The sequence below is a fragment of the Apiospora kogelbergensis genome (assembly GCF_038363985.1).
Source record: "Apiospora kogelbergensis strain CBS 113332 chromosome Unknown utg000003l_segment0_segment0, whole genome shotgun sequence".
In the NCBI taxonomy this organism is placed as follows: domain Eukaryota; kingdom Fungi; phylum Ascomycota; class Sordariomycetes; order Amphisphaeriales; family Apiosporaceae; genus Apiospora; species Apiospora kogelbergensis.
The window spans coordinates 4,287,854-4,314,781 of NW_027117420.1; the positions used below are offsets into that span (position 1 = coordinate 4,287,854).

General features: G+C 52.7%; 11 protein-coding genes across 11 annotated transcripts; 4 read left to right on the plus strand and 7 right to left on the minus strand.

Annotated features, from left to right (window-relative positions):
• Nucleotides 1-214: 214 nt before the first annotated feature.
• Nucleotides 215-1,566, minus strand: PG998_006129 (uncharacterized protein; the record flags this gene model as incomplete). Its single annotated transcript, XM_066872947.1, has 5 exons — nt 215-649; nt 700-1,187; nt 1,243-1,305; nt 1,362-1,397; nt 1,443-1,566. The coding sequence occupies 5 exons, from the start codon at nt 1,564-1,566 to the stop codon at nt 215-217; spliced, it is 1,146 nt and encodes a 381-aa protein (XP_066733044.1).
• Nucleotides 1,567-2,128: 562 nt separating this feature from the next.
• On the plus strand, nt 2,129-3,335 carry PG998_006130 (uncharacterized protein; the record flags this gene model as incomplete). Its single annotated transcript, XM_066872948.1, has 2 exons — nt 2,129-2,396; nt 2,461-3,335. The coding sequence occupies 2 exons, from the start codon at nt 2,129-2,131 to the stop codon at nt 3,333-3,335; spliced, it is 1,143 nt and encodes a 380-aa protein (XP_066733045.1).
• Nucleotides 3,336-3,675: 340 nt separating this feature from the next.
• On the minus strand, nt 3,676-4,734 carry PG998_006131 (uncharacterized protein; the record flags this gene model as incomplete). The annotated part of the gene is made up of 1 exon (XM_066872949.1): nt 3,676-4,734. The coding sequence occupies one exon, from the start codon at nt 4,732-4,734 to the stop codon at nt 3,676-3,678; it is 1,059 nt and encodes a 352-aa protein (XP_066733046.1).
• A 496-nt stretch (nt 4,735-5,230) lies between these two features.
• PG998_006132 (HMG box-containing protein) lies at nt 5,231-7,419 on the plus strand (the record flags this gene model as incomplete). The annotated part of the gene is made up of 2 exons (XM_066872950.1): nt 5,231-5,995; nt 6,055-7,419. 2 exons carry the CDS (start codon nt 5,231-5,233, stop codon nt 7,417-7,419), a joined length of 2,130 nt encoding a protein of 709 aa, XP_066733047.1.
• A 763-nt stretch (nt 7,420-8,182) lies between these two features.
• On the plus strand, nt 8,183-9,100 carry PG998_006133 (adenosine 5'-monophosphoramidase; the record flags this gene model as incomplete). The annotated part of the gene is made up of 4 exons (XM_066872951.1): nt 8,183-8,234; nt 8,525-8,607; nt 8,724-8,900; nt 8,993-9,100. 4 exons carry the CDS (start codon nt 8,183-8,185, stop codon nt 9,098-9,100), a joined length of 420 nt encoding a protein of 139 aa, XP_066733048.1.
• Nucleotides 9,101-9,841: 741 nt separating this feature from the next.
• On the minus strand, nt 9,842-11,971 carry PG998_006134 (uncharacterized protein; the record flags this gene model as incomplete). The annotated part of the gene is made up of 7 exons (XM_066872952.1): nt 9,842-10,021; nt 10,100-10,150; nt 10,207-10,491; nt 10,552-10,743; nt 10,811-10,924; nt 11,002-11,663; nt 11,734-11,971. The coding sequence occupies 7 exons, from the start codon at nt 11,969-11,971 to the stop codon at nt 9,842-9,844; spliced, it is 1,722 nt and encodes a 573-aa protein (XP_066733049.1).
• Nucleotides 11,972-15,455: 3,484 nt separating this feature from the next.
• On the minus strand, nt 15,456-16,376 carry PG998_006135 (uncharacterized protein; the record flags this gene model as incomplete). Its single annotated transcript, XM_066872953.1, has 1 exon — nt 15,456-16,376. One exon carries the CDS (start codon nt 16,374-16,376, stop codon nt 15,456-15,458), a length of 921 nt encoding a protein of 306 aa, XP_066733050.1.
• Nucleotides 16,377-17,898: 1,522 nt separating this feature from the next.
• On the plus strand, nt 17,899-19,792 carry PG998_006136 (ubiquitin carboxyl-terminal hydrolase; the record flags this gene model as incomplete). Its single annotated transcript, XM_066872954.1, has 6 exons — nt 17,899-17,983; nt 18,043-18,390; nt 18,501-19,276; nt 19,339-19,537; nt 19,597-19,631; nt 19,691-19,792. 6 exons carry the CDS (start codon nt 17,899-17,901, stop codon nt 19,790-19,792), a joined length of 1,545 nt encoding a protein of 514 aa, XP_066733051.1.
• Nucleotides 19,793-21,757: 1,965 nt separating this feature from the next.
• PG998_006137 (uncharacterized protein) lies at nt 21,758-22,168 on the minus strand (the record flags this gene model as incomplete). The annotated part of the gene is made up of 1 exon (XM_066872955.1): nt 21,758-22,168. One exon carries the CDS (start codon nt 22,166-22,168, stop codon nt 21,758-21,760), a length of 411 nt encoding a protein of 136 aa, XP_066733052.1.
• A 1,089-nt stretch (nt 22,169-23,257) lies between these two features.
• On the minus strand, nt 23,258-23,818 carry PG998_006138 (uncharacterized protein; the record flags this gene model as incomplete). The annotated part of the gene is made up of 1 exon (XM_066872956.1): nt 23,258-23,818. One exon carries the CDS (start codon nt 23,816-23,818, stop codon nt 23,258-23,260), a length of 561 nt encoding a protein of 186 aa, XP_066733053.1.
• A 1,026-nt stretch (nt 23,819-24,844) lies between these two features.
• Nucleotides 24,845-25,656, minus strand: PG998_006139 (Mog1p/PsbP-like protein; the record flags this gene model as incomplete). Its single annotated transcript, XM_066872957.1, has 3 exons — nt 24,845-25,154; nt 25,248-25,463; nt 25,580-25,656. 3 exons carry the CDS (start codon nt 25,654-25,656, stop codon nt 24,845-24,847), a joined length of 603 nt encoding a protein of 200 aa, XP_066733054.1.
• Between the last annotated feature and the right edge of the window lie 1,272 nt (nt 25,657-26,928).

Sequence of the window (26,928 nt, forward strand, 5' to 3'; positions counted from 1 at the left end):
ACCCCGGCCTCAGCGTTGAACATTGAAAGACCACAGTATCGTCCGGCTACATGATATGAAACCCATTGACAGCGCACCGATTCTGCCATGCTAGTGAGAGCGGCAGCTAGACGAAAGGAACAAAAAAAAAGGACTTGATTTATCTAGTTCAGGTAGTAATTGATTTATATGTACAGGCAGGCCTCTCTCTTCTACCACGAGAAAAAGACTATCTCTACAACTCGTCAGTGACGTGGATATACTTCCTGTCCTCCCGCTTCTCCTTCTCAGTTGCCGGCGGCAGATCGTAGAAAGAAGAGCTGCGGAATCCCTGCAGGTAGTGGTATGTGAAGTTGCTGATGTCGCTGGGTTCGATGTTGAGGTCCTTGAAGGTCTTGGCGTGCTCATCAACCACCTGGTCGATGAACTCTCGGTCAATGTCCTCGGCAGAGAGCATGGGCCACCAGAGAACCTTGTTGAGGACGGCCGCGACTGGCTTCAGGATGGCCTTGGGCACGTTAATGTGTGTGCGCTTCTTGAAGATTTCGCGGTCCACCATCTCGGCGATCTCAGCAGTAGAGTACTCCTGAGGGCCAAACAGCTCGTACGTCTGTCCAGCGGTGCTGTCATCGTACAGCATCAGCTCCAAGGCCTTGCCCACATCGATTGACTATTTCAAGTTAGCATCTTCGTTTCTCAGGGGTTTTCGGTCGCACATACGTGCACAGGCCTGTAACGCTCTTGCATGTCGTTGGAAGTGAATTGGACAGAAGGGTTCGCGAGCTTGATGAGAAGGTTGTCCTCGAATCCAAAGACGGGAGCGGGTCGGACGATCGTCGTCTCGGGGAAGATGCTACGGGCAACCTGCTCTCCGAGACCCTTGGTGCGGAAGAACTCAGAAGGCGAGTTGGGATCGGCGTTGTAGGAAGACACATGAACGTAGCGGTCGACGTCGTACTTGGCGACGGCCTCGCAGATGCGCTCGGTTCCTTCGACGTGGATGTCCTCCAGGCTAAAGTTCTTGGTCGGGTAGTTTCGGCCGATAAGATTGTAGACGATATCGGAGTGTCTAACACTGGCCTCGATCGAATCGGTGTTGCGCAGATCGTATTCGAGGAAGTGAACGCGTCCCAGATCACCAGTAACCTTGAGATGACGCTTGGCCATCTCCTCTCGGTAGGGGATCACAACCTGACATCCTTGACGTGCTATATGTCCTGTATTAGCCTCTTGGGCTTCCCGATCAATAGAGAGCATTCGTACCTAGCCGATTGACAATATATCTGCCCAATTGACCTGTTGCGCCGAAGACTGTCGCGGTGTGTCCTACAAAACCTACGTCAGAGGGGGGTCCTATCTAGTCGAGCTCAATCAACACGCACCTCCAAGGGAATGACTGTACGGAACCGAGTCAGCAGCTGTTCAGTTGTAGTCAATCGTAGAGTAAAGGGTAGCATACCGACCACCCTGGGTCCGCAGGATCGGCTTGCCGGTACGAGTGATGGCGACGTCGGAAATGGCTCTTCGCTGGGCGACATTGAGGACGAGCCTCTGGGTTGACCGCACGGCGGTCGGAAAAGAGGCCATTCTTGCGGCTGTCAGTAGAAGCAAGAACGAAAAATGGCCTCTCCAATTCCCAATTGAATTGGTTGGTGAAGTAGGTATTCGGAGCTTTGGCTGGCGATTCTTGCTTGGAGGCCAGTCGTCAATGGGATTGAAGCTCGACCTCAACATGCAATTGATTCGACCCAAGCTGCGCTCTCTCCCGCCTTGCCGGCCCGCCAATCACCGTCCACATTAAAGTCATTGTGCAGAGCCGCTCAAGCCACATTCCCGGTGTACAGGCGGATTGTGGCTCAAGCTTGTACCTCGCGCCGGTACCTGAGTACTGAAGCTTTAGCTGTGGCTTACGCACCATCCTTCCATCCCCCACTGCTAGGACCCCATCGATCTAAGGCTACCAACCAGCCGCGTTGCTGCTGGCCTGGTCCGGACATCATCATAGTGGTGGTGGTTTGAAGCTGCTACTCCGACCCAACTTTCCACATTCAAACAGCGAAACCCGTCTGAGCCGCCTGTTTCTCATCCCGTTTCCGATAAACCACATCTTATCCCCTTGAGGAAGCTCCCACAATAGCCCGCAAACACCATGAACGTCGACACCATCGCCGACTTCCTGGCCGAGCAGCGGGACCAAGCTCCTGAGGAGCTCCAGGGCCTTATCATCCAGTTTGAGGACTGCTGGGAGCGGAAACTATGGCATCAACTAACCGATGCTCTGATCGAGTTTTTCAACCACCCGAGCAGCGCGAAGCAACGCCTGCAGTTCTACAAGGTGTTCATCCTGAAGTTTGCGGACAAGATCAACCAGCTCAAGCTCGTCGACTTGGGTCTTAAGGCGGCCACACAATGTCGAGGTATGCACCTGTTCCTTACGTCACCCAGAACGCTTCTATTTACTAATAAATCTGACCGCAACAGACACGCAAGAGCGGCTATCTTTCCTCCAAGACCTCGCAGAGAAGGTTAACTCAGAAGACTCCCAGGACGCCTACGTCTATGCCACCGTCGCCGGTGCTCTTACCAAGCTCAACCTGGAAGATAACGAAGGTGCGCGGAAAGACCTCGACAAGGCGGAGAAGATCCTTGAACATTTCGACAGCGTAGAGACCAAGGTCCACGCCGCCTTTTACCGCACGAACGCCACATACTACCAAGCCGAGGAGGACTTCGCCAGCTACTACCGCAACGCCCTGCTCTACCTCGCCTGCATCGACCTCACGACCTTGTCGGATAAGGAACGCAAGGCCCGGGCATACGATCTAGGCATTGCCGCATTGATCTCGGACTCCATCTACAACTTCGGCGAGCTCCTACAACACCCTATCTTGGGCGCGCTCACGGGAGACCTGTCGTGGCTGCACGACCTGCTGCTTGCCTTCAACCGGGGCGACCTGGCGGCGTACGAGAAACTCTCGAACCACGTCAAGTCCAACGACATGCTTTCAGATCACCAAGTCGAGATTCGGCAGAAGATCTACCTGGCGGCGCTGACCGAGGCCGTGTTCCGGCGGCCGCCTCACCAGCGCACCATGAGCTTCGAAGCTATCGAGGCCGATACTAAGGTGAAGCACAACGAGATTGAGCACCTGGTTATGAAGGCGCTGAGCCTGGGGCTAGTCAAGGGCACTATCGACGAAGTCGACGAGCTCGTCAACTTCACCTGGGTCCAGCCGCGCGTGCTGGACATGAGCCAGATCGCCAGCATGAGCCAGCGGCTGGGAGAGTGGGGCGAGAACGTGAACAAGCTGGGTAACTGGATCGAGGCCACCGGTCAGGACATCTGGGCACCTTAATCTTATTGAAGGACACTCTATCCAAGAATATGGTGATGAAATCAAGTCCAGGGGCGGGCGAAAAGGAGTCTGGGCGACATGCCTTTCTGTAAGATAGATACCTTAGACGGCATGTCTCATGCGAGGTGATCCAGGCCACGAGATATGAAAGTAAAAAAATCATGAACCTGTTGTTTAACTCGAGTGAACTGTCTATACACAGAATAGCTGTTTGATCGTTTGACATGTTCGTCTTGTGGTGCATGCTGCCAGGCACGTTTCCTCTTAGTACCCATGCCAGTATGTATTTACCTGCTATACTAAAATTTCAGGGGCCGAAGGAATCCATCCCTCTGGCCCTTTACGACCCACCTCTACATATTCTCCTCAACAAGGCAACAACCTCATCAGCCACAAATCGCGGATTGTTCTTCTGAATAAAGTGCCCAGAGTTCGGGGCGGTTACAACCCCGCCGGAGGCGGCAGGTTCACTACCCGCGATACACAGCAGCCCTTCATTGTACTTCTCCCATACGGGCTGGACGTACCTCTCCGTCAACCCCCGGGGCCAGACCTTGAGCGACTCGGCAGCAAAAGTCTCCGGGTCGTGTCCCGTCACCTGAAGCAGCAACTTCCCGCCAGTGTTGTCGTCGCCGAGCAACACAGGCCCGTCGCTCTGCGGCAATAGCGCCGGCAACGCGGTGCGGTCCAGGTTTTCCCCATTGGGCGCTGCGGGGTGGAACATGGCACGCGCGAACGCGCGGGCGGACTGGAGCTGCTCGATGGAGGTGTCGGCGGGCAGGTCCCGCCCCGGGTCGAAACCCGGGTCTTCCGGGTCCGGGAACAGCGACACGAAGTCGTTGTTGGCCATGTTGGAGTCGAGAACTAGTAGGGCGGAGATGGGGGCCTCCGCTGCGTGGTGCTCCGCATAGAGACGGGCGAGAGGTACGCCCAGGCTGTGGGCTACGAGGAAGAGATGGATGGGCTTACCGCAGGATACCAAATGGGTGAGGTGTTGGGATTTGACGCCGTCGATGAAGGCGGTCAGGTCTCGTGCGGCGTCTAGCATGTCGTGGGATACAGGTTTGGCGCCGGGCGGGAGTGGCTGCGACAGGCCCTGGCCGTAGCGGTCGTAGGTTGCTGCCGTCACTGCCACTGCATAGCTATCATCGCCGCCAGTGGATGATGATGGTGATGGTAGGGGTGGTGGTGAGCCCGCAAGGTCTGCTCGGAGCAACTGGAGAGTTGGCTGCCAGGAAGACTGTGGTAAACCAAGACCGTTGACAAAGACGATGAGTATCGCTTCGGATAGTGACTCGTTCGATGGGCTCAGGGACCTAAAGGTGTACTTGATGGGGCAGTCTGGCTTGTTCGGCAGAGCCATCGACCTCAGGTCGGGGATCTCAGGTGTTTCGTCCATGCTTGCACCTCAGCGACAATACAATTCCAGCTTATTATGGCGCGGGGAAGTGATGCGGCCAATGAACTAAGGCTTGTGTAGCCTCAGCCGTCTTCCAGGGTCATCATCCTATGTACATGTCTTCAGATTTGCCACGTGCATTCACAATTGCCAACACGGTCGGTGATCGCTTGTTTCCACCGATGCAAGCAGTTAGCTATAGGCTGAGATGCGAACAAGTAGTTGGGTTGCAATTGTTGGGATCTCGGGTTTGCAGCCGAGCGGCCCAGCCCAAGTTTTGGGGGTCCACTTTGTTCCCGCTGGTCCCGTCGCACTACCAGTTGCCGTGACAACTCAGGGCCAAAACCTTGTCTCTTCCCAGGACCAACTCCTTAAGAAGTAAGTAACCTTCCACATCTGCTGCTGACACCGTTTATTAATATCGGCCTCAGCTAAGACACATTCTTGGAAGTTTCCGTATTGAGACAGCTCACATACGCACACATACACTATCATCATGGCGAGGACAACGTCACACGAGTTGAGCAGCGACGACGAAAGCTTTCCGTCGCTGGATTTTTTGGCGCCTAGACGGATCACCTCCAGGACCATATCGCCAACCAAGAGAAGTACATCTTCATCAAGTACAGTCGACAAGGAGAATGCTCCGCCGCAGCCGCCGCGGACGCTCAAGTCGAGAAGGCACGCGGATGTAGAGGCCTCAGCCCCGGGCTCCATGGCGAAACCCACACCACTCCGCCGCAGGAAGCTGGGCAACTCGCAGGCCGTCGACGAGTCCCTGTTCCAGAAATGGGGCGAAATTGAGCCTCTCCGCAAGGAGAAGAAGGAGAGGCTGGCCTCGAACCCCAGGAGTCTGCGTCTCAAGGCTAGCAATCTGACCTTGAGCTCACAGCAGCACGACTCGTCGGCGGAATTGACATCGGTTCTGGACCAGACCACAAGCCTGGACTTTTCCTTGTCTGATAGCGATGATACTATCGTCCGTCGGAAGCGGTCGCCGCGCAAGGTTAGCGGCCAGAACAAGTCGCCCGAGCGGAAGCGACCTGTCACGGTCTTTGACGAGAGCTCCGAGGAGGAGGAGGAGGAAGAGGATGAGGAAGAGAACTCTGACAGAAGTGCGGAGCATATTGTTGAGGCTTCAAAGATGACCAAAGAGGAAAAGACTGCCAGTGATAGTGATGAGTCCGATTTCGTGACGGCCTTATCACTCGATACTGATTGTTCCGAATCCTCATCATCAGAGTTTGAAGCAGATCAGCCCGTGACTGCAGCAAAAGCTCAAAGCCCACCAAGGTCGAAGAGAGCACCATCGGAAAAAAGCAAATCAGGGGTAGCCGGGCGAAGAAAGCTACAAGCTCTCGTAACTCCCCAGTTGATGACTCGTCAGACGCGTCGTACGCGTCGGGCGCGTCCGACTCAGCAAGTGCACCCCGCACACCACCACGCAAAACAAACAGTCGCACCACCAAGAAACCCTCCGCAGACGAGCTAGACGACGCATTCAAGAAGCTCAAGATCTATTCAGAAGAAAACGACGAGGAGGAGGAGAAGCAGCCCAAGCTCGACCCAGTCACGCCTAGAAAGGTACTCTTACCCTCACCAACAAAAGGCCCCAGGATCCCCACGTCCCCCTGGAAACCCGAGCACCAAGAGTTCTGGGACCCGGAGGTCCAGAACAAGTGGATCGATGACCATTCTCCCCACAAGCAGGCGAGCCCACGCAAACTCGCCATGGACGGCGGAGACGTCAACACCAAGGCCGCGCTCAAGCTGAAGTACGGCACAAGCCCCGAGAAGCGCAACGCCAAGAAAGCCTTCAACGCCGTCAAGGAGTCGGTGGCCGAGCGCTTCCTCGCCGAGCTCGATGAGAAGGTCACTGAGGGCCAGCTGGCTAAGCTCACGGCTGCAACTGGCGGGATCGCTATCAAGTGGTCGACGACGCTTCAGTCGACAGCGGGGCGTGCCCACTGGAAGTGCAAAGAGACATCGACGATGGTGGAGCAACCCGACGGCTCCATGTCTTCGAGCAGCAAGCAGAAGCTGCACACGGCGCACATTGAGCTCGCCACGAAAGTCCTGCTTAACGAGTCGGACCTGCTCAACACGGTAGCGCACGAATTCTGCCACTTGGCCACCTTCATCCTTGACGGCAAGCCCAAAGCCGCGCACGGGGCCGAGTTCAAGCGCTGGGGCGCCCGGTGTTCCCGCGTCTTCGGAGACCGGGGCATCGTCGTCACCACCAAGCACAACTACGAGATCGAGTACAAGTACATCTGGCGCTGCGTCGAGTGCCTCACCGAGGTCCAGCGCCACTCCAAGAGCGTCGATCCGGTCAAGCACCGCTGCGGTCGCTGTAAGGGGGTGCTGCAGCAGGTGAAGCCCGTGCCGCGGGGGAGCGCCGCTGCCGGCAAAACCGGCGCGGGCGAGACCACGGGCGAAAAGAAGGAGAAGAAGGTGACGGCGTACCAGGAGTTCACGGGTCAGCAGATGAAGGCGCTCAAGGCCGAGAACAAGGACATGACTTTCAAAGAGATGATGGCAATCGTGTCGAGCCGCTGGGCCGCGCATCGGGACGCGGCGAAGGCGGCTGCGACTGCCACCACTCCTACGGCGCAGTCGGACAAGAAAGTTAGCCAGGTCACGGAGACGATGGAGGTCATGACTATTGAGGACATGTCAACATGAGGAGCGTGAGGAACCTGCCTCGCCAAGTGTGTATTATTAGATTTCCCGGCCGGTTGATGATGCATTTTCAGGAGCAAAAGGTATTGGCTTTTGGGGGCCTTGGATGGAACTTGCCGCTTCTGCTGCTTGTATGCATATGCACTGATGCCCTGTACGATACACGAACATGAACATGAACATGAACATGAACATGAACATGGAAATGAACATTGACATTTACGTTTATATTTGCATCGGACCGCCTACATAAACATACCCTGCGGTGATGATTGCTATTAGTTAGCATATTCGCAACCCCCTGTAAGGCGAGGTGGTCCAAGCTCGCCGAAGCTGCCCCTCATGCCCTCACGCCCTCACGTCCTCACGCCCTCACGGCTTCTGCGCGGCTTCCTGCATCGTCGTACCCCGCCATAGCTCTCTCTCCGTCTGTAGCTGTAGCTGGCGTGCCCCTCGGCGCTTTCGTGGTGACATCCTATCCTACCTACTGTTCGCCCCGTATCCATGTCCTTCCTGCGGCCCTCTTTAGCATCCCGTTCCCTTCTGAGAAGTGCCTCTACTGCTACCACCACTCTAAAAGAAGTCCAACATCCTACTTCAAGCCAAGGTGTGTACCTTTGCTACGGATGCACCATTTGTGATGGTGCCTTTTGGCAGAACTCCTGTCGGGCTTTAAACTCGCCGGCAACGCTGATTGTACTACAATAGAATAACCCCGGAATTGCCACCCTGCGTTCGTAGATTCTCGTCATCTGTCACCAACAAAATGGCCGCCACCCACAGCGACGATAGCTGCATCTTCTGCAAGATCATCAAGGGTATGTGCCTTTTCCCATTTCCCCAGGAGCTAATGCAGGACGATGCAAGAGAGCGATCGCTCGGCTAGTTCACCGGGCGGCGGGTGTCGGTCACTTCAACGGGCAGAGTCATCAAGGTCCTCGCTTTCATCTATCCCACATACATTGGCCGGAATGTGTATAACCTAGGGGCCTTCTCTCTTCTGCTGTGTCTCACACGTTTATCCGGGATTGAGGAGACGCTGGGTAGTGAGAAGCTCGTGAGCGTCATCTGTGAACATAGATTGACTGACTTTACTGGGCTTCGACAGGAGACATTCCCTCCTTCAAGCTATTTGACAGCGACAAGACCTACGCCTTCCTCGACATCGGTCCTCTGAGCAAGGGACACTGTGTGAGTTCTCCTTCCTGATCCAATCCATCTCGCAAAGGGGCGCCTCCGTTTTCCTCCTTCCACCCTCATAGTCTGACGCCTGTCGCTCATGGCCCCCAACTGACACCCGAAAACAGCTGGTCATCCCCAAGTACCATGGCAAGACTCTGCAGGACATCCCCGACGAGCACCTAGGCGAGATCCTCGTCGTCGTCAAGAAGCTGGCCACAGCCACTGGGTCCACCAACTACAATGTGCTGCAGAACAACGGCCGCATTGCGCACCAGGTTGTCGATCACGTCCACTTCCACATGGTGAGTTAATTGTCCTCGGCCCCCATCTCTTTCTATAACTCGATTTTAGAAAAGACTGTGGCAATCATGATTGGAGGCTAACACCAACAAAGATCCCCAAGCCCAATGAGGAGGAAGGCCTGGGTGTCGGCTGGCCCACCAAGCCGGCTGATATGGAGGAGTTGAAGAAGTACTGCGAGGAGGTCAAGTCCAAGATGTGAAGGGATCCTCGGTTCCTACGATAATATACATAAGTCCGGGAGAGAGAATCGCCCGCTCCCTCGTGCGTGACGGCGTTTACATAGGAAATGAACGAACTTAACAACTGGATATCACACCAATCCCACAGTCCTTTTTGCCCTTTTTCTATCTAAAGTAGACAAGGCACACACACATGGGTAGTGGACGTAGCGCCATGCCATCCACTTGACTGCCTCAACTCAGGTTGTCTGCTACTCCGCCTCTACACCTTCCCTCTCTCGCATTCCAGGCTCCCGAATTTCGAAGAAGCCCAACCAGATTATAGGGGAACTCTCCTAGTCTACTTCTATGCGTACTCCTTCCTCCTCCTCCTCTTCTCATGCGCGTTCGCGGGTATCAAAGGGGTTATTATAATGAAAGTTCAGAATAGCAAATGTCCTCCAGAGGTTGAGCAATCGGCCCGCCACACCATCGACACCTGTCGATACAAGAGGGAAAACGAGTGGTTAGGTAGATAATGATTTAATATGTAGGGGAGAGGGTATAAGAAGAACGCCCGGAAGAAATATAAAACTGAGTGTACCAGCAAACAGAAAGCAAAAATCCCAAGAATGACACCTTTCGCAACGCAATGCCCCTTATATGCATATGTAGGTCAACGTCTTCTAAATGAAGCATGCTTCTCTTTTCTTTCGAAATTGTGAATTGTCTTTTTTTTTTCTTTGAGTGCTCTTTGCTCTCTTCCTCTCTTTCTAGGTTTACTAGACTTGTGCCATCCACGCAGTCCGAGATGGACCCTTCTCCCTGCGGACAGCCCAGCCCTTAAGCGCCAGCACCACGATCTCCCACGCCATGAGCACACCGACACACCCCATCGTCACGGTATACACAAACATCTCGTCGAGGTCATAGTGAACCATGCCCGCGACAGTATCGCTACTCTGTTGTTCGGAAAGGAGTTAGCCATGTATATTCCGAGCTTGATTTCCATGTTCAGAAAGAGGTAGACATATACGTACACTTGCGCAGAAGATGACACCCCCAGCAATGAGGCCGAATGACGTCAGCAGCTCGGTCGGGGGCGCGAAGGCATAATGGACTTCGGGGGCTTTAGGTACAGGAGCACATAGGTGAGGCCACGCGCGTATGCCGCAGCCGAGAGCAGGTTGCCCCATTGCTTGTGCACCATGCTGGAGAGCGCGGACTGCTGTGTGTGCGAGCTCATCATGATGCCGGTCAAAAGGATGACCAGGGCCGGGATCGGGTTGATCGAGAACTCGTACTGCTTGGGGGCCTGCAGGGCCTCGCGCTCCTCGTCGCTGTGAGTGTGATCTGGGTGCGCCTCCGCGGCTTCAACCACGGTCATGTTCAGAAGGTCGCGGATGCGAGTCGACTCGACAAGCATAGCCAGCTATAACCTGAGTGTTAGCGAACAGTTTAATCCGATGGGCGCTAAACGGAATATACTCACCAGGCCTCCACCGATGAACAACACGGTGATAGACACATGCTCAAGATCCTCCGGGCTAAACGCCGCGTCCGTACTACCAAGATGCTCCAGGAAAATGTTGGTAGATCCGTAGAAGAAGATAAGGAAACCCTCAACGAACTCCGCGGACGGCCTCCATTTTTGGGGGCTCTGCTTGGGTCGAACATTCCACGCCTACAAAATCAGGGGTTGGTCAGTTGCGTCATCTCATTGGACAGGACGTTTCTGGGGTGCAGCTTACCCAACCGAGTTCTCCAAAGCTACCAGCCCATCTACCCAGGTAGAACAGACCCAACCAGAAGAAAACGCCACCTTTAATCCAATGGGCTAGCCCGCCGAAGATTTCATGTCCTTCCTATCACCGATCGTCTCGTTAGTCATGATGTAATAGTGATGCAGACTCGCGGCGCAGTACAACATGCGACAACTTACAAAGAAACGCGCCCATGCAACGATGCCCGTGGTCAGCGCGATGTACCCAAGAATCAGAACGGTCCTGTCAATGATGTTGTACCCCAATAACAGAAATTTCCAAGCTCGAGACGAGATCTTGGCCGCAATCTTGACAGCCAAAGAGTTGGGTTTGGGGGAAGGCGACTTCATCTCAACATCTTTGAACTCCAGGTCTTCATCATCATAGTCCATGCGCCGGCTCGCCTCAGCGGGCGACTCCTGCCCGGAGGAGAGCGAGTTACTGCGCGGGGACTCGGTGCCGAGCTCTGTGCCTTGTCCGCTATCGTTCGAGTAGCTATACTTATGGTGGTGGTATAGCGTCCCGTTTCCGCGCAGGTGCTCCTCCATGTTCTGGGTCGACACCGGGATGAATGCCTGCCGCTCTGCCTCCTTATTGTGTTCCAGCGGGGAGGCCTGGGGGGCCATGACGCCTGCGACCCGCCCTATCAAGCTGATAAGCACCTGGGCGCATACCATCCACGTCGCGACCCAACCGATCTTGTGGTGCGCGTTGTTGGGGTAGAGGTCGGGCGTGCTGGCGTTGTAGCTGATACCGAGTACGACGCCGAGCGCGTTCGTTACGAGAAAGGTGAACTGGGAAACAAGTGTGTATCGGGACCGCGCGATCGAGAACATAACGGCTAGAGGCATGTGTATTAGTATAGCGCAACGCGAAGACCGCAAGGGGCCTGCAGGGTAGAAGCTGCTCACCTATCGGCAATACTACGACCCAGCCCAGCACCATGAGGACGATGTGCGCGTACATAACGGCGCGATGCTCAGGGTGCGAGAAGTATGTCGGAGGGTAGGAATCCAGCTTCTGCTCTTCCTGTGGCGCGTCCATTTCCATTCCCTCGCCATCGCCATGCGCCAGCACAGCGGGAAAAGCACCTATCGTAGCGACGACCACGAGCAGCGACAACGCCGTCGTTGTTGTCGACCTCGCCATGGTAGTATATTGTGAAGGCTGTCACGCCGGTGCGTCGGGGCGGTAGTTCGGTGGTCGTCGATCGAAATGTGTATGGCAGATATTCTTGAAGAACCTGCAGATTAAGATTGCCGACTTAGTTACCACCAGGGTCTTCCAAGCTCCAATATATAGTTGTACAATAGCTGCTTCAAGAGGACAAGCTGGGAGAAGAGCAAGAACGCCAACGAAGTTTACGATTTCTGACGAGGGGGACCAGGCCGCCTTCTACTAGGAAGCGGCTTCCTCGGGATTACTTTCAGTCTTGGGATCAACACCAAGAGCGCACGCCCAGAAGCCAAGCAGCAGGAAGGGGAGCGACTAGGCTTTTATGTGGGAAAGGGCGACAGGGCGGCAGGGCGACGGGAGGAGCACGTTGGTACTTCCAGGGGTGGACATGTCATATTACAAATGCCCACTCTCGCCCAATGTACGGTACAGTTATGTAAGTATATTAATGGGAGTTTGGGGAAGCGCCGGCGAGGTCGGTGGGTTGTTGCGGCTGGGTGGGAACGCAAAGCAAAAGCACCATCGGCCAGCTCAGAAGCGAAGGCGCGATTGTTCTGCTCGCGCCGTTCGATCATGTTCGATCAGGTGTGTAAGGCTGTGATTGGTACTGTACGGGCTTGTACATGGACATAACTCTCATGAATAAACATGCCACTAGCTGTAGATCCGAGGCTTCCGGAATCTACTATTGCCATTTGTTTTTTTCCGCCTTCTGTTCTGGTTGTCGCAAAAGGAAAACAGGCGATAGGTGTGGATGTGAAGGTGGAGGTGGAATCTGGATGCGGTCTGGTGGTATGGAGAGAGTGGGCGAGTGGGCGAGTGGTGGGCAGGCTGGCAGGATAATTTTGGGCCGACTGGTGAGAAATGTCAGTCAGCTTGTCAGTCACTCAGGAAGTCGCTTACTCCACCCTCTCTGTCCGGGCTCAGCCGGGTAAGCCTTCACACGGCCAATGACGATATGGAGATGATATTTCCATATCTCTTGGCAACTCTCGCAGTCGTGAACTTGGGCATCATTCCACACCGGCTTGTCCATCTCGCGCAGTGCAAGAAGCGAAGGAATCGCAGGCCATCCAGTAAGTCCGCCAGGAGTCTTGGCAATCCCGACATATCCACACGGAGCCGCTGGGCAGCGTGGTTGGATGCTGGCGAGTAGGTAGTAGCGAGTCTGATCCAGTAGATGCACACGCACAGTATCATCGTCAAATCTGACAATCCAAGCTGCATTGAGGATCAATTCCACTCGCAATCCCTGGATGTCATGCAACAGCGGGGCATTAGCGTGTACATACACACATACATACATATGTATGCCGGTACAGGCAGTCAGCCCTTTTTCGCGATCTCTCTAGGACATATTTCTGGCCATGATCTGCACTTGGGAATTACAAACACAATCACTTAGATAGATAGAGGTATTACGTGCAGTATTGCAGCTTGCAGCTTGCAGCTCGCAGCTCGGCCGTTACACAGCGGGTGTCTGTCTGCAACAACAAAATCCAACCGCCCAGGACCGTTTTCTCTCCGAGTGCAGAGCGCCATGTTAGTATGCAGTACAACGTATGCTATGCACCGGCAGCTAAGCAAATTCAAGGATATCAGATCATTCGCGATATTGAAGCGCCTTTGATGCAAGATGAAGTGTCAGAGGGCTTCAGCATTCCAACCCCAACATACGACATCATCCCACCGGACCGCCCAACAGTCCAGATGCAATGCATGTAAATGTCAGCCACCCGATGACTCCTCCCCGCGCATTTGCATATTCCTAATCGGATACCTGGCAGAGGCATACGGTGGTACACTTGATAACTTTAAAATCGGCCGACTTTGTTACCCAAGCCCGAAACCAAATCCCGCTGGATTCATACAAGTATGTTTCCTCCTGCCTCCTGCATGTCCGGAATCCCATCCCAGGTAGCGCCAGAAGGGCCGAGGGGGACCAACGGCTGATGCCATCCAGGTGAAACATGCTCAAGTTGACCATTAGCCATTCTTTCCCATACAGAGGATGGAAATATCGTACTGAAAATCGTTCGAATATTATCAATATGAACCAGGACAACTGGAGCAATGGCAATGCGCCCTCTCGGGTTTCGCTTTGAGAAGGTTTTCGAGACCGGGGGCGGGAATGAATGGACAGCGTAGGGGCAGTCTGGGCAGTTAGAAGCGACTTGGCGGACCCTGGGCGCCAATCCGTCTCCGCTTGATCTCCCTCGTCCCTGGTCGGGAATGGCAGAAGTGCGACCCCGGTTCTGACTCGACGACCACAGCTGTCATGCCTAAGGCAGGACAAGGACAGTACATGGTAATACCAAGGCAACGGCAGCTTGATTCTTGATGGTGTTTACTACCACCGCATGAGACGACAGCTACAGTGGGTCGTACGCCGTCTCTCCTATGCACAGCATGTTTTACTGAAACAAACAAACTCCTTTCTTTTCCCGAGACACATGGAGCGCTGCCGGCTGTATAGCCACGATGATGTCGACAAAGCAAGCAGATACACCTAGACGCACATGCTTGCCAACCTAAACTCGGCAGACCACTCTAGTGCTGTTAGGCGCGGGAGCTGACGGTGAGATGAGTGTCACCGCCAGATACAGATACTGCATCGATGTCCCACATCGATACTAGTCACAAGGCCATCTTCTACCACGATGGACGATGCATCAGCCTTGCAGAAGGAGGCAAGATAAGACTGCCTAAACCAAACAAGCACCTATGCACCAGCACGCAGCACAACAAATCCTCAACCCAATATGTACTGGTACAACACGGGGTCTGGATGACCAACTTCGAACTAATAAAGCCAAGCAAGCCATCCGGCGCTCGCTTTCACTGTCCAGTTCCGAGTATTCCGACGATATGCCTACGGCCCTGGCTGTCTAGATTCTGCTTGCAAGCTCATGTGTTAGGTGCACCAGCTGACTTGAATTTGTAAGGATTCCCGGTCCTAAGAATTAACGCCGATGTATCCGGCGGGTGGCCGGAACCCGGTCATCTGGTAACGAACGCAGTGCGGGATGCGGCCGCAAAATCTACCGACTACCCGACCACATTTTCTTCATCGGCTAAGGTTTACACTACGTACAATGACGCATATTTCCCCAATAGATTCAGCTTCCAGTCCTACGGATTGGAAATTCCGGTAATAAGATTGCCTCCAAAGGGATCAAACCCCCATGGAACCGGAACATGCCATGCGAACCTTCGTCCGACTTAGTCCCAACATCCATCTGATGTGCAAAGGCTCTCAAGCTGATTGGGGGCCAGTCTGCTGGGCTGGCTTTGGACCGGCGCCTTGGCTGACTGAGCAAAGTGCCTATGCAAGCCATCCAACGCGCTCGCATCTTTGTGTGCGACGTCAGCCGTATTATAACACCCTAAACACGTGTCAACCCATCACTCGCATATCGTCGACGTTCAGATGTGGGCAGCGTAGGATGGTGACTGCTCACAGACTGGATCGTTCGTCTTGTAGGCGCCATTTGTCGTCGTTTTCTGACACAACCTTATCTTCAGCTCGGAGTTTCTGTAAGATTTGCACGATTCCGGCGGACGCGGGGCCATGGAGACTCTCCGGGTAAGCCTTATAAATCACTTTGACCAGCTCTATGGGAGTCCAGCAATCAGGCCGAGCGATCCGACTGGTCGCATCGTCACCCCTACCATCTTCGCCTCCTTTGGCGGAGCCCAAGACCTCCAGGACCTGCTTCTCACGCTCATGCCGATGCACGATGTATTCAGCGACCTTGGCCTTTGCCTCTGGGAGCACCGCTCCATGTCCTGGATACCCCCGGCCGGTGACCAGGCCCTCCATCTTCTTCAGGCTTTGGAGGTAAGTTTGTAGGTCCTCGAAGACCGCGGTGCCGTGGCCAAGAACATTGTCGCCCGTGAACAGCGCGTCTTCCTCTTGGAGCACGAACGCCATGTGATCTGTCGTATGGCCCGGCGTATGGACTGCCCTCAACGTAGCACCCTCGACCTGGAAGACCTGCCCGTCCTCGATGTCCAGCCAGTCACCCGCTCCCGCCTCGGACATTGACACATTCTGATCCCGATCCCGCTTGTAGATTTTCGTCCCTGGGGAATGCCGAACGAGGTCGACGACACCGCCAACGTGGTCCGGGTGCCAGTGCGTCAGCAAGGCACTCTGGATGGTAACGTTCCCCTCGTCGCTCAGAGCCCGCTTCAGCGCCGTGATCCACGAGGGTCTCCCGTGGCCTGTATCGATGAGCAGCCGCCGGGGACCTGTGCCTACAAGGTATGTGTTCGTCCCCTGCAGCGAGAACTTGCCCGGGTTGCCCCCGAGGATGCGGAGGCAGGCGGGACTGAGCCGCTCGACTTCGGGGAGGTGCACTAATTGGGCTGCCATCTTCTTGGTGATAGCAGTCGCGGAAGTTCTCATAACACAAAGAAGGAGGTAATGAAGTTAAGAGAACTATGAAGTTAGTACTTGAGAAGATATAAATTTATCAGGAATGTCAGACTGATAGCATGCTGATGAGCTGGATGTTGAGACGAGCAGTCAAAGGTGGGGGTTCGGGGACCTAGGGACGGCGCTCATTGGCTCCTCAGCCACAGCCGAGGTTCATTCACCATCGTTTGGCCATAAGAAGCAATTGCGACTTCTTGACACCTGGATTCAATTTCAGGAAGGGGTTATCGTAGAAAATCAAATAATGCTTGATCTCTCATCTGTTTTCCTTCGTCCTGGTCACAGCCGTCAAACGGAAACAAAAATATATAGTGTCTCTACGGGCAACTTCCCATGGCACATAACAAGCTTCAGCGGAAGGGTGGTTTGTACACGATGAGACAAAAAGCTAGAAAGCATGCGTTACTAATGGAAACATAAGGGAAAGACCGGTTTATTATATGTTGGCGTCTTGCTTGACTAAAATCTGTACTGTCTATTGAGTGTCAATCAATATTCAATTAAACCTGGGTGTATTTATTCAGGTCTCTCAGCAACATATCATCGAGGTGAATACTGGTGATCGTAATAGACTGTTCTTCCTGTGGAGCACCCTAATTCAACATATTCATCAGCCCGAAGATATCTTGCTAAGACACGAAGGCTTTAGTATATATGCATCTTGGTTGTCGTTGGGCATGTTTATTAATAAATGATCGGTTCAGGGGATGGGGTATGGGGGGTGGGGCGGCTAAGCCCCCTAAGAAGTACGGGATGGACCCTTGCATCATCCGCTTAGTGTCCAGATAAGGCAGTGAATCAGGTGTTGATAAGGGAATTTCCAGCTTCTGACGGATCATCGTCAATTGAGAGGATGCCTGGTATGACGAGCAATCAGAACCACCACTACCAGATCAATACCGTCTCTTCGAAGCATTGCTCTCCTTGAAGCTATTTTCCTTTCTTCTCTGCCATGAGAGCGCCGTAATTGCATCTTCGCCGCCTTCTTCTAGTCCCTCTCTGCTGCATAGAGCCTGAGTTCACTCGCTACCTTGCGCTGGCCAAAGTACAATCAGTCAATCTCCCTCCGTAGTGTAGAGAGCTCTCCGATTGAGTCCAAATCGCATCCCTCCTTATTCAATCGCACGCGACAATCGCCATCGTTCAATACGCCCCCTTCGGCAGCTCCAAGTCTTCCATGGCATGGATTGCACCAGTCCATAGAATTCTTCACACCTAGTCACCAACGCCACTCGTATTCCACCCAACCTGCAAGTGCCTTCAAGCGCAGTCCGTGCTGTGCTGCCCAGTGTCGCAACTCGACCGTCGGTTCGCAGCATCATTCCGACGCCTGGCGCCCGACGTTGCTCCTGCCACCAACAGCCAATACCTCGAACCGATATTACAGAACTACACGCTCTCCCGGCATATACCAATCCCCCAACGATACATTACAACGTCTTGGGCGCCATCCACCAAGATGGCGGCTCGGCCAGCCACCCCGGCGTCGCCTAAGAATGTGAAGATCAAGTCGGCAGTGCCTGGTGTACCTATGTTCGGTTGCGGTTGGTACCAACACTCGCAAGTTTCGCATACGCGCAGGAGATGCTGACAGACTGCCCAGAACATGTTCAATTGTTGTTTTCTAACAGCCCCGATGTTATGAACAGCTCGATTCAATATTATAAGATGCTGTTGCGGGTTATATTCGACAACACGCCCATTATCCCCCAAACGTCCAAAAGCCCAGACAACGTGGTCAAGACATCACTTACGTCCAACTACCTCTGCCTGCAGTGCTCTACTATCGTATCTGAGGAAGACCGTGTGAAACATGGCAGCAAGAAGAGCCACAGATTCTACGTGGATTCGCGAAGTGGCGCTCTATACTGCCAGTTCTGTGAGGACTTCGTCTGGGACCCCACCCTCGAAGAGCTCAGGGTGCGTAAGATAGGAACAGGCTCATTCTCGAGTAAGTGTGTCACGCTCATGGAGTTTCATTTGTTCTTCGTTCTTTTCCGAGGCCAGTGCTACGGGTCTCGGGCTTCATCGCTGTTCGTTGGCGGGCGCTGATATTTTTAGGTCGCAAACGGAAACACGAGGAGCTATTTTCAGATTCTGTCAAGGACGACCCTAGATATATCTCCGCCAACACCGCACCTGCTTCGTGCAAAGCAGACGGCTTACGGGGCATTTACAACGCTGGTGCCACGTGCTACCAAAATGTCGTGCTTCAAAGTTTCTTGCACAATCCCTTACTGAGAAACTTCTACCTTGGCGACGGTCACCCCAATGGTAGTTGTGGCCAGTCCTACTGCCTGAGTTGTGCCATGGACGATATGTTCCAGGAGTTTTATGCCCTAGAGAACACCAACGGTTACACGGCGTCCAGTATACTCTCTGGCTTCTGGATAAGCGAGAAGAAGGCCTTCGAAAACCTGGTGACTACCAAGGAGCAAGACGCCCATGAATTTTTCCAGTTCTTGGCCGAGGAGCTTCATGAACGGAATGGGGATGGAGAGAAGCCTGAGAATGGCAGCGAACACAGCTGTGACTGCGTCATTCATCAGTCATTCTACGGAAAGCTTCAGCGATCAACGACTTGCCAGAACTGCAGTGGCGTAACTAGCGCAGTAGAGTCATTCCTGGACTTGAGTCTTGGTCTGGACACTTTGGCCCAGAAGCGCGGCAAGAAGGCCAGCAAGGGCGTGTCTCTGACCCTGCAAGAGTGTCTCGACGAGGAATACATCAAGTCTGATAAGTGCGAGTACCGCTGTAGGAGCTGCGATTCGATGCAACAGGCGCGGAGAGACAACAGCATCAAACTGCTACCGAACGTGCTGTCGATACAGCTTAAGGTGAGAAACAGCTACGCCTACCTGATATCACGAGGTTCTGCATACTGACTAGCAGTTTGAAGCGGTTCGAATTCAAGCAAGGTAGTCGGGACAAGTCGGCATCTAAGATCGACACGCCTGTGCACTTCCCTCTGACACTCAACATGCTACCGTATACCACGCGGGGCAGATCGACCGATACTCGAGAGACAATCGAGCTTGGGCGATCTTGCATTTACGACCTGATGAGTGTAGTGGTCCATGTAGGAGAGATTGACACAGGTATGCTTGAGCCACGAGTTTTATCAGCACGCATCATCCCCTAATGATAACGGTTCTAGGTCATTATGTGTCGTATTGCCGCGTCGGAGATCAGGTCAGTCCTTGACACAATGGTGTTATCCAAGTGCCCCTTTTCACTAACAGTCCTTGTAGTGGTTCGCCTTCAACGACCATCGCGTGGAGTTGGCCACCAAATCCGAGGTATTGAGTGCTAAGGCTTACCTCCTCTTCTACATCATCCGCTCGCTGAGTTAATTTGGCCCGAGCGGGCTGGCTCTGGTTTCCACCAGAGGGAAGCGAAATATTACTGTATCTCGTCACATACAGGGTTTGCGAGAGTTCCTGGGCAGTACCTTCTTATTCCAAGGATCCATGTTACCTCAACTTTAGATACGAACTATTTGTGGTAATGAAAACAACAATGATGATTAATGTGCTAGCACATACAGCGCATGACTCTGGCTCTCGTTACGATGTTTGTGGTCATGACTGTGACATGTATACAACATGTCTGCCTTGGGTACTAAAACCCAACATGAAACAAAATAACATAATCAAACTGCATAGTTGGCAACAATGCTGGGAGTGCAGGGACTAACTATTCGAGCCAATTTCCCTTCCACCAAGCATCTCAAGGTAACCTCGTCTAACATGACCTCTTACCCACTCGCAGTTGAGAATATCACCAAACGGTAAATCAGCTATAAGATAAGCGAGAGAGATATACATCCTGAACAACACTTAAACTGAGCACATCTCCGTTACTCTTATCCGCATCTCCATCCAGTAGAAGAGGCCCAACCCAACAGATCAAGGTCAAAAGTGCCCACCCAAAGTACTGGCGGAAACGAGCGCAATGCTATGAGAGGACGCAAGAACTAATGCTCGACCACTGCAGACGAATCACTGGGCACGTACGTACGCAACTTGCTTGTGCCTATATTTAAGTATCAAAACAATAATAGCATTTGCTACAGTAGTAAAAGAAAAATCAGAAATGAATATGTAAAAGCAAAAGATTTGTCTCCGATGCGGGGAATCGAACCCCGGGCATGACGGATCTTCATGAGAGCGTCATATGTTAGCCACTACACCACATCGGACTTCGCTCGGGTCGCAAGAAGGATGTTGTGAGAATTCTTTAATCACATATATCAAGAGATCTGGGCCTTTCCTGGTGACTTCCCCTGCCGCATGAAATGGTCGGCAACGAGCCCAGGCATGTTTCCCTTGGAAGTGGAGGAGGGCCTTCCTTACATGTGTCGCCCGGAACGTAAGTATATCGCGGTGATCCATCACCTCGAGATGTGCTTATACCATTTATTATCTGATCAGGCCCTTGGAGAAGTAAAGACAAGCCATATACGCAAGACGGAGAAGTTACGGCTATGAAGAAACATGACTCAGCTCCTACCCCCTATAGTACGTTAGTTGAACTCCAATCGGTAGACATGAAGAAACAATAGAGATGTCAGACACAGTAATACATCTCTGGAGACAAGTACATACGGTATTAAGTAGATATATGACACAAGCACATGGTCCCGATTCGTAAATGGGCTGCAGTGGCAACAGGAGGAATCATCGGGATCGTAGAATTAACTTGTATGACATGTTCTATAAATATTTCAAGAAACACTGAAAGGACCATCAAATCGAAATTGATCATGTTCTTGTAATACTCAATCGTGGGAGAACTTACGCACCTGATCCCCATAAGGTGCATACACGATCGAAGTCCAGTTATGCTTGGGTATACATTCACCCACCATATACCATGTCCTCCTCGGCCATCTTCCTTCCTCATCGGCGACTCCGACCAGGAAACTAGTGACTGTTCCCGTTAGTCGTAGACTCTGGCCGAACAAAGCCTGCGAGCGTGTCGGGCTAACTTCCCTCCGATCTTGCTTTCGTTGGCCTCTCACTGAATAAGCAGCTGCTTTCCTTGCTCCTCTGCAGAAAGCCAAGAAGAGGGTGGTGGAAGCTAACTGAATGTGTCTGGCTGGCTGGCGTAATCTTTGACAACTTTGAGTAAAGCCATCAAGAGTTGCAATGGTAACTGATGCCACCCTCATGATCTGATGGATGGATGTGGTGAGATGGGTTTTGGGGCTTCGGGGTTGGTTGCGGAGACATGTCACTCGGCGCAGCGGATGGCTTGCTGGGTTGGCTGCAACGAACATGCAGCGGCCGTGTTGAAATCCTTGACGAGCGCAACCCTCAGTCTTCGTCACTGCTGCTGCTGTCTTCGCTGCTGCTGTCGCTGCTTGTCTTCGCATCCGCAGCATCCACCTCCTTATCCTCCTCGCTGCTGGTGCTGGAGGATGAAGCGCTGCTGCTGCTGCCCGCGTCCGAGGAGTCGTCGTCGGACTCGTCCGTCTCGGCAGCGGCCGCGCTCGTCTTGGCCTTCTTCGCGCCGTCCTCCTTCACTAGCGGCGGCGCGATGCGCTTCTGCTCTGCGGATGTGAAGAGGGCGGTGCCCTGCTGCAGCGCCTTGATGAGCATGGGCAGGGCGTCGCCCTTGAAGTCGTCGGCGGTACGCGCCTTGTCCAGGTCCTCAGCAAGCTCCTTGGTGGCCTGCTGCAGGTAGAAGGAGGTGAACTCGGACGAGACTGTGTCCTTGGGAGCCATCTTCACTATGTCTGTGGGTTGCGACTTATCAATCAGATTGTTGTGTTTTGGGCAGTGTGTCACAATGAGACTCGAAGGTGGATGTGACTTTGGTTTGAGAGCTTGGATGGATGAAGCTGGAGAAAAAAAGATTAATGTGGGTCCGTATCTATCGTCGCTCTCTTGAATCGATTGATTATTGATTTGGCATTTGGATCTCCCTAAATGGACTACCACCCGCGAAATGTCAGCAACTCTTATCAGCTACAGGAAAGATCTTTACATCTGAATGGCGTTGGATATACTTAAGAGAGATTATTGGGTTCTTTGATGTTTTCAAGCTATCAGGATACTGCCCTAAATCAAGTCCCATTTCTAAATCCCTGCGAGATGGCTCTGCAGTTCCGTAGCCATTTGGTATCAAATAATTTCCCTCCCACGTCTTCTCTCGTAAACTACCCGTAAGTAACCCAGTGAGTTCCTTTTTCTTCTATAGATAACATCCGTAGTCGGTTAGTTGATTGATCGAGTCTTGACTGGGTCGTTGGTTGGTTAGTCGGTTCACTTCATTCCTATCAGCTCCAGAGCCGTGCGTACAACGCTGTTGACCGTATCCTGGGAAAGTGGATTCTGTTGCTCGTTCTTGAGAAGCACCATGGTAAACTTGAAGAACTGTTCCAACGAATCGTTTGGTCCATGGGCTGGATCTCTTCGCTGGTCTCGAGCAAGGCGGCCAACTGGCTCAACTGGACTGTGAGACTATTGTGAGTGGACGCTGAGGAGGTAGTGTCGACATCGCCAACACCGCCTTGGCTTGAGTTCTGAATGTCCTCATGGTTTGATAGTCCTCCATCCGACTCAACGTGATGCTTTTCTGTTTCTTTCTCGCCCAATATTTCTTCAGCAGTCAACTCTTCGCCACCCTCAAAAAGAGAAGCGTCGTCGTCTGAAGACTCAATACTCACAGCAGAGGTCATTTGATCGCCTGAGCCCGAATCTGACGTGCTGCTTGACTCATCGTGGCGAAGTGAATAACGCAACCACTTCAGCTTTTTATCTGATGGATTGTTAGCATTGTTGGCCCATAGAGCTGTTGCGTGGGGACTATTTCTAATTTCCCGTCTCCATCGCTGCCAGTCTGCCTGTTTGGGCGGATGGCTGAATCGAAATCCTAGTGTAAAATACGACTTGCTTGTTGACTTTGTGAGGCGTGCAGAGTCCATCGCCCATCATGTTCAGCAGCAGGTACATTTGATATGAGAAGCTATTCCTATGCCAGATAGAGTTCCAGACGACAACGACGAGTCCTAATTCGGTCTCAGCTGCCGGATCGCAACTCTTCCCACGGTTCTTGTCGCTCGAGGCTGGCTTTTTGATGGCAATATCCACGTCCGCTCCGGCGTAGGCGAATCCAATGAGCATGTAAAGGTGAGTGTGCTTTTTCCACGAGGGTACGGCTCTTTCCGCTTCCGTTAACCCAGTCTCAGCGGAGCGCCAGGCCTTGGTTTTCGAGGCATTGGCAAGGATCTTGTAGGCGGGTTCGTATCGCGCTTTGAGTTCAGACACGTAACGTGCAGTGATCAAGATAGGCGCGGGGCTAGAAAACAGCGGAGGGATCTGAATAAACCGACCCATCAGGGTTGTTGCTTTGTCTGTGTTCGGGGTCGCCATGTCGAGAAAAGAAGTTCCTGTCAAGATGGGCGTTGAGTTTGCAGGGACGATGTGATGTTATCGAACCGAGGCGAGCTAATTGATGTGACTTCCTTCTTGGTAGAGAATACACTTGTGAGTCAAGTGGAATATTTGGCCAATGAGGTTGCCGTTGTGTGGTATGCAAGTGATCCAGCGAGTACCTACTTATGCGAGTGTCAGTAACACAGGTAAGGCAGTCAAAGGGTTGTCGAGGTTTACCAGGAGGCGATACGCCGATGGGACCTCATCAGTCTGCATCTTCTATCAAAGCTGGACAGGTCATGGCTTTTGCCCTAGCAGCATTTTCTCCTCTTGGTGACGAAAGCGTAGGTTCATGCCAAATTGTACAGGCTAGTGATATTCAGTAGGAGTAGCATTACTATGCTTCAGATTCTTACCCTGTTGAATATCATAACACGTTGGATAAGTGGCTGATGAAGATGACTGACTGGCTATGAATTTGAATATATTATCGTATCACATACGAAAAGCTGGGCTTTTGCCACTGAGGAGATAAGTAGATGCGGGTTTAGGTTCGAACAAGAAGGATGTTGTATGTAGGAACATTGTATTTGGCAAGGGGATTCGGGTGCACATTGCAGAAGAGAGTCAGCCTTGAGGGTCTCCAAGTAATGATTTATCCAATTCATTGCAGGAACACATTGTGCTCCATGGTATTCGTAGTCTCGTCATGGTTCCAGTAGATCCCGTTGTCGACAATATCCAAGCATATCGGCGCGTTTCTTCTGGGAAGAGCGTCACCAGTCCTACACCAGCGACTCACTCCTTCAGATATTCTCCTACCCCATATCATCCTCCCTCATAAACTCCTCGTTCAGCCTTTGTTGGGCGACTCCCAAGTTGCCGCCCCCTTTCCTTCATATTGACTATTCGCTTAGAACTCACACCCATATCGTTTCCTTGCGCCCTTTCCTTATCGGGTTTCCTTTTCTAGTTCAGGCTGTCCTAGCCGTATTCAGATTACGTGTGCGTGTGCCTCCCATCTTAAACCTCGTTGAACAGGTTCCAGTCCTTGACCTTGAACGTCTCCCAGATCTTGGCGGCGTAGTCGACGGCGTCGCCGATCAGCTTGCCCTGGCGGCCTAGTTCCAGGTCGACATCCTCCTCGTTGTACTCGCCGCGGATGTGTGGCACGTTGATGGTGATGAGCATATCCGTCTTCTCGCGCTCGAGGCGCACCAGCGTCAGGATGATGGCGGTGAAGTCGGGCGAGGTCTTCTCGGCCGATGAGCCGCTGGAGGGCGCCTGTTTGGGCGAAATGGTCGCGATCAGGGTGTAGGCAGGTATCTTCTCACTGTTATTATAGATATGGTTAGCAAATGCGGGCAACAGCATATCCAGAATAGCGCAAGGAGATGGACAGCGATTCAAGTAATAGTAAACTTACTCGAGCTTGGAGAAGAGTGTCGGAGTCGTGTTCCAGACCTTGGTGCGGTCGATGTCCTCGCCAACGATCTCTTCGAGGTGTGTCGTCATGGCGCGACCATCGATCTCCGGGCCGCTGCCCTTTTCGCCGACACGCTCGTCGATCTCGAAGACGAGACTGGTGAACCCATCGCGGTCGATCCAGACTTCCTGGTTGTCGGGCACTTGGCGCAATTTACTGTGGTGCGTGAGGGTGGTGTTAGCCTTAGTTGAAGGTGTCGGAATGATTCCAAATCATAGAATATCACATGGCTCCTGGGGCGCACAGAGATGACGGGGAGGGCGGCTCCTTACCTGACATCGGCGAAGTTGGACGGCAGGTCGCAGACCAGTGCGCCTCCGAATAGTGGTGTGGTTTCGTACGAGGTCATGATGGGCAGGGGTATCTCAAGAATATGCAAGGTGGCAAAACGATCAGCGCGACGTCGTGTAAAGCGACTGACAGTATCAAATAGGGAGTTGGATGGATGTGTATATGACTTTTGTTTATCTGCTGGTTGCTACCTAAAGTGACTGCGACTGCCGCCCTGTGTTGTGTTCTGCCCCGCGATGACGCAGCAAAAAAGCGTGGTGCTTGCTTGGCCAAGGTGGGCTGTGCATCCCAGATTGCCAGATTGCCAGGCAGAAGGTAGCAAGCAGGCTGGGCATTGTAGGGGGCTGGGGGTCGAGGGTTCGAACGCCTCCAAAAGCAGCCTATTTTGGAATGCATAAGTCCTGCATTAGGCCATCAGGCAAAAGGAAAAATAGCAAAAGAATATCGATCTACAACGTAGAGAGAAGGTTCCAAAGATTAGAGAATGGAGGTCGTGGCCTGGTACGTGGCTGTTTCTGGTAAAAGGCAAGAGACAGATTCTTCATACCATGACCCTCCGGTAGAACTAAGCAATTATTAGGTCTTATTACCTACCAACGCAGTTTACCCAGAGTTTACCCGTACCCGTCCTTGCGCCAATAATTCAACCGACCCAACCAACAACCCATTTGCTTGCAAACAAATTGGTGCCTAACATGGCTTTAGAAGCAATTACATATGTTCTCCTTGTAATCTCGTGTTTAACCAGTGATCCATATCTTAATCCAGGGTCTGATTTTACCAGCATTGATTGAAAGTCGACTATGACAAGCTGCTTGAAAGCGCCATGACGGTAGCAGGCAAGCTACAACTAACCCCTATGCCGGTCAAAATTATTCACGATGAATCCATATTTGCTGGTAGTAAATACGCCGCTGAAGGCCGCTCTGGACATCCAACCTTCTTACCTACGATACCCGTCAAGTCCCGACGCCATGGAAGTGTGTCGAGCTCGATGCGAGCTGAACCATGAAAGCCTTCTGGCAGGAAACTAGGCGGCATCTTCATGTTCATAAATATGTTTGTGCCCGCTGGTAACATGCGTGGGCTAGGCCACATGCTATCTGTACCGGGATGTAGCTTTGGAAACGTGAAATGTATGTTGCTGTCCCATCGGACAACATCCAACACATGACTTCGGGTTTGTGTTAAGCACATTAAATCCATTAGCGGTCAGTCCACAGAAAATATTTAGGCAAGGTCGCCGAGGCATTGACATGTATTCTCTCATCTTTCAGCTCTCCGATAGCATTCAACAACGGGGCCCCATGAATTCATGATACCAACTAGG